Source organism: Cyprinus carpio, chromosome A12 (genome assembly GCF_018340385.1).
Source record: "Cyprinus carpio isolate SPL01 chromosome A12, ASM1834038v1, whole genome shotgun sequence".
In the NCBI taxonomy this organism is placed as follows: Eukaryota; Metazoa; Chordata; class Actinopteri; order Cypriniformes; family Cyprinidae; genus Cyprinus; species Cyprinus carpio.
The window spans coordinates 24839726-24844725 of NC_056583.1; the positions used below are offsets into that span (position 1 = coordinate 24839726).

General features: G+C 35.2%; 1 protein-coding gene across 1 annotated transcript in view; it reads left to right on the top strand.

Moving 5' to 3' along the window:
* The first annotated feature begins 1255 nt into the window (after window positions 1–1255).
* The window catches only part of acadsb (acyl-CoA dehydrogenase short/branched chain), a 7801-nt gene continuing 4056 nt past the window's right edge, over window positions 1256–5000 (top strand). Inside the window, exon 1 of the mRNA XM_042768140.1 lies at window positions 1256–1371. Coding sequence (XP_042624074.1) covers window positions 1342–1371 — 30 coding nt within the window. The 5' untranslated portion in view covers window positions 1256–1341. The remainder of the gene's footprint in view (window positions 1372–5000) is intronic.

The window sequence follows — 5000 nt, forward strand, 5'->3', positions numbered from 1 at the left end:
TCTCTCCCTCTCCCCTCGTCTTCAGCTCGCGGTACAAAGATCAGACACCACCTAACGCTACAGAAATTACTCCTGATTTCACGCGCTCAGACATCAGACACCGGCACAAGACAGATCTAAAAAGAACTGACACTTGTTTATGCTCTCTAGAACCAATTTTATTCAAATTTGAATAAAATGCAAATTCCTTTGAGTTTCTCCTGTTCATGTCACGTTTGCACTGATTTATGCTGGTGTAAACCACTGTTGTGCTCGGTTGTATTTTATTGAAATTGTGATGAAATGCTGCTGTGTGTCTGGTAACAGAAGGCCAGGCGTCTCCAGTCGTGCTGAAGGCTCTGGCTAAAGCACTGAATGAGCTGAAGACTGCTTTCCTGCAGGAGCTGAAGAAGGACGTTCTTCATCGTGTCTCAGTTTTCCCAGAGGAGCCCGTCGATATGAAGAAGCTGCTGGTGGACGTGTCTGTGGCCTTCCAGCGACGCTCGCACGAGATTGTGTCCAAACACATGTGAAACATGACTGATCGTCTCCAGCACGTGTTCGATTCCTGATAATAAATCAAACTATGGATAAATCTTTCTGGTGGACTTGTGATTGTGCATAAGATGTCATTTTTAATATAGTTTCTGCAAATGCATCTGTCCAACAACTGACTGATTTTAATTCGGAGATTCATTAACAGTTTGTGATATTGTTTGTTTTTCTTTACAAAGATGGAGATTGCAGTTCTGTATATTAAATTACAGGATTAATGAATTGCAGGAATCCATCAGTTGTCACCAGTCAACAAGGTTTCTAAGTATTGAGGTTATTGAGAGTACTACTGTATGACATCAGTCACATTCACCATCGCTGACAGACTGATCATTATTAAACTGACACTGAATTATTAGTAAAATGAGTTTGCTGGTTCACGTTCACATTTTCACTCATTTGACTGCGTGTAATATTTGTATATTTTAACTTGATTTTAAATAATTTATGTTAGCATTAATTTAAAAAAAGAAGTATATGAAATATATACAAATAAAAAATACGTAGTTTGAAGCTAAAAGTGCGTTCAAAGAATAAATATGTTTTTTCTCCAAGAAGCTAAAGTCAGTTATTATTTCATACATTTCTGCACCGCTTTCATTGACTTCGATGCGTTTTCTTCCAATTTGTGAGAAACACATTTCAGAAGAGAAAGAGCGCTATCAGTGCGATACTAATTAACGGATGTCATTAGAGATGTTTAATATAAAAACTGCTTTATTTATTGAGTTCTGTCGCTGTAAAATAAAGTGTTCCGCGTTGGTGTTTATTTCCGCCGGACGCTTTTCACAGTGACACAGAGCCGCAATGGCGTCCGCGCTCGGAATGCTGCGACAGGTGAGAATAAACCACAGATAACACGCATGATGTTACAGTTACCGCGTCAAGCACGCATGACACTGAGCACACATGTATGACACGTGACTGAGATGAACTGAGCACACTTGTGATGGACGCGCAGCCGAACATATAATAATAAACTACAGGACGGACATGGGTCGATTATTATAATGAAGCGTAATGTTCAGATGAGAGATGATCTTAATTCTCAAACATGATTTATGCATGTGTGTCATATTCATTAGTGACAGTCGTGGATTAGACAGACTGAAGGCAGATAAATGAGTGTTTGTCTCTGAAAGTCATCTGAATGTTACTGGTGTGTTGCTGCTGGCTCAGTTTCGTTTGAATCGTCATCAGAACACAATATTCACAGGAAGTCCATTTGAGATTCACATTCACGGTTAAAGGTCACATGCAGAAAATAAATGCACATCAAAAAATATTTTTTTTGTGTTTGTTTTATTATTAATTAATTATTAGCTCTTCGACATACAGAAGCTGAAATCATGTGTGTAACAGTGCATGTGTCTGTCTGATGTTTGTTTCTGATGTTTGTTTGTTTGTTTGATGTTTGACATGTTTGTGTGCTGTTTGTCTGATGTTTGTTTGACTGATGTTTGTTTGTTTGATGTTTGTTTGTCTGATGTTTGTATGTCTGCTGGTTTGTTTGTCTGATGTTTCTGTTTGTCTGTCTGATATTTGTCCAATGTTTGTTTGTCTGAAGTTTGTCTGTCTGATATTTGTTTGGCTGATGTTTGTCGGATTTTTGACTGATGTTTGTCTGATGTTTGTCTGATGTTTGTTTGTCTGATGTTTGTTTGTCTGATGTTTGTTTGTCTGATGTTTGTCTGATGTTTGTCTGATATTTGTCTGATGTTTGTCTGATGTTTGTCGGATTTTTGACTGATGTTTGTTTGTCTGATATTTGTCTGATGTTTGTGTGATGTTTGACTGATGTTTGTTTGTCTGATGTTTGTTTGTCTGATATTTGTCTGATGTTTGTTTGTGTGATGTTTGACTGATGTATGTTTGTTTGATGTTTGTCTGATGTTTGTTTGTCTGATGTTTGTTTGTCTGATATTTGTCTGATGTTTGTTTGACTGATGTTTGACTGACTGATGTTTGACTGATGTTTGTTTGACTGATGTTTGTCTGATATTTGTGTGATGTTTGTGTGATGTTTGTTTGTCTGATGTTTGTCTGATGTTTAACTGATGTTTGTTTGTCTGATTTTTTGTCTGATGTTTGTCTGATGTTTGTTTGACTTATGTTTGTTTGTCTGATGTTTGTCTGATGTTTGTGTGATGTTTGTTTGTCGGATGTTTGTCTGATATTTGTCTGATGTTTGTCTGATGTTTGTCTGATGTTTGTTTGTCGGATGTTTGTCTGATATTTGTCTGATGTTTGTGTGATGTTTGACTGATGTTTGTTTGTCTGATGTTTGTTTGTCTGATGTTTGTCTGATGTTTTGTTTTGACTGATGTTTGTCTGATGTTTGTTTTGTCTGATGTTTGTCTGATGTTTGTCTGATGTTTGTCTGATGTTTGTTTGACTGATGTTTGTTTGTCTGATGTTTGTCTGATATTTGTCTGATGTTTGTTTGTGTGATGTTTGACTGATGTTTGTTTGACTGATGTTTGTTTGTCTGATATTTGTCTGATGTTTGTGTGATGTTTGACTGATGTTTGTTTGTCTGATGTTTGTCTGATGTTTGTTTGTCTGATGTTTGTCTGATGTTTGTTTGTCTGATGTTTGTCTGATGTTTGTTTGTCTGATGTTTGTTTGTCTGATGTTTGTTTGTCTGATGTTTGTTTGACTGATGTTTGTCGGATGTTTGTCTGATATTTGTCTGATGTTTGTGTGATGTTTGACTGATGTTTGTGTGATGTTTGTGTGATGTTTGACTGATGTTTGTGTGATGTTTGTGTGATGTTTGACTGATGTTTGTTTGACTGATGTTTGTCTGATATTTGTGTGATGTTTGTGTGATGTTTGACTGATGTTGTTTTTGTCTGATGTTTGTCTGATATTTGTCTGATGTTTGTTTGTCTGATGTTTGTTTGTCTGATGTTTGTTATATTTAAAACATATTTTTTTTTCTCATATATTTCTGATGTTTTTTTTGATATGTTTGACTGATGTTTGTTTGACTGATGTTTGTTTGACTGATGTTTGTTTGACTGATGTTTGTCTGATGTTTGTCTGATGTTTGTCTGATGTTTGTTTGTCTGATATTTGTCTGATGTTTGTCTGATGTTTGTCTGATGTTTGTTTGACTGATGTTTGTTTGTCTGATGTTTGTCTGATATTTATCTTATTTTTTTGTTTGTCTGATGTTTGTTTGTCTGATGTTTGTCTGATGTTTAACTGATGTTTGTTTGTCTGATATTTTATCTGATGTTTGTTTGACTGATGTTTGTCTGATATTTGTCTGATGTTTGTGTGATGTTTGACTGATGTTTGTTTGTCTGATGTTTGTTTGTCTGATGTTTGTTTGACTGATGTTTGTCGGATGTTTGTCTGATATTTGTCTGATGTTTGTGTGATGTTTGTTTGTCGTATGTTTGTCTGATGTTTGTGTGATGTTTGTTTGTCTGATATTTGTCTGATGTTTGTCTGATGTTTGTTTGTCTGATGTTTGTCTGATGTTTGTTTGTCTGATGTTTGTTTGTCTGATGTTTGTTTGTCTGATGTTTGTCTGATGTTTGTGTGATGTTTGTTTGTCGGATGTTTGTCTGATATTTGTCTGATGTTTGTCTGATATTTGTCTGATGTTTGTCTGATATTTGTCTGATGTTTGTCTGATGTTTGTCTGATGTTTGTTTGACTGATGTTTGTTTGACTGATGTTTGTCTGATGTTTGTCTGATGTTTGTCTGATGTTTGTCTGATATTTATCTTATTTTTATGTTATACTTATCTTTGTTTGACTGATGTTTGTTTGTCTGATCTTATTTTTTCTTATTCTTATCTTAGTCTGATGTTTGTTTGTCTGATATTTGTCTGATGTTTGTCTGACTGATGTTTGTCTGATATTTGTGTGATGTTTGACTGATGTTTGTTTGACTGATGTTTGTTTGACTGATGTTTGTTTGACTGATGTTTGTCTGATATTTGTCTGATGTTTGTTTGACTGATGTTTGTCTGATATTTGTCTGATGTTTGTTTGTCTGATGTTTGTTTGTCTGATGTTTGTCTGATGTTTGTCTGATGTTTGTTTGTCTGATGTTTGTCTGATGTTTGTTTGTCTGATATTTGTCTGATGTTTGTCTGATATTTGTCTGATGTTTGTTTGTGTGATGTTTGACTGATGTTTGTTTGACTGATGTTTGTTTGACTGATGTTTGTTTGACTGATGTTTGTTTGACTGATGTTTGTCTGATGTTTGTCTGATGTTTGTCTGATATTTGTCTGATGTTTGTCTGATGTTTGTCTGATGTTTGTTTGTCTGATGTTTGTCTGATGTTTGTTTGTCTGATGTTTGTTTGACTGATGTTTGTCTGATATTTGTCTGATGTTTGTCTGATGTTTGTCTGATGTTTGTTTGTCTGATGTTTGTCTGATGTTTGTGTGATGTTTGTTTGTCGGATGTTTGTCTGATATTTGTCTGATGTTTGTCTGATG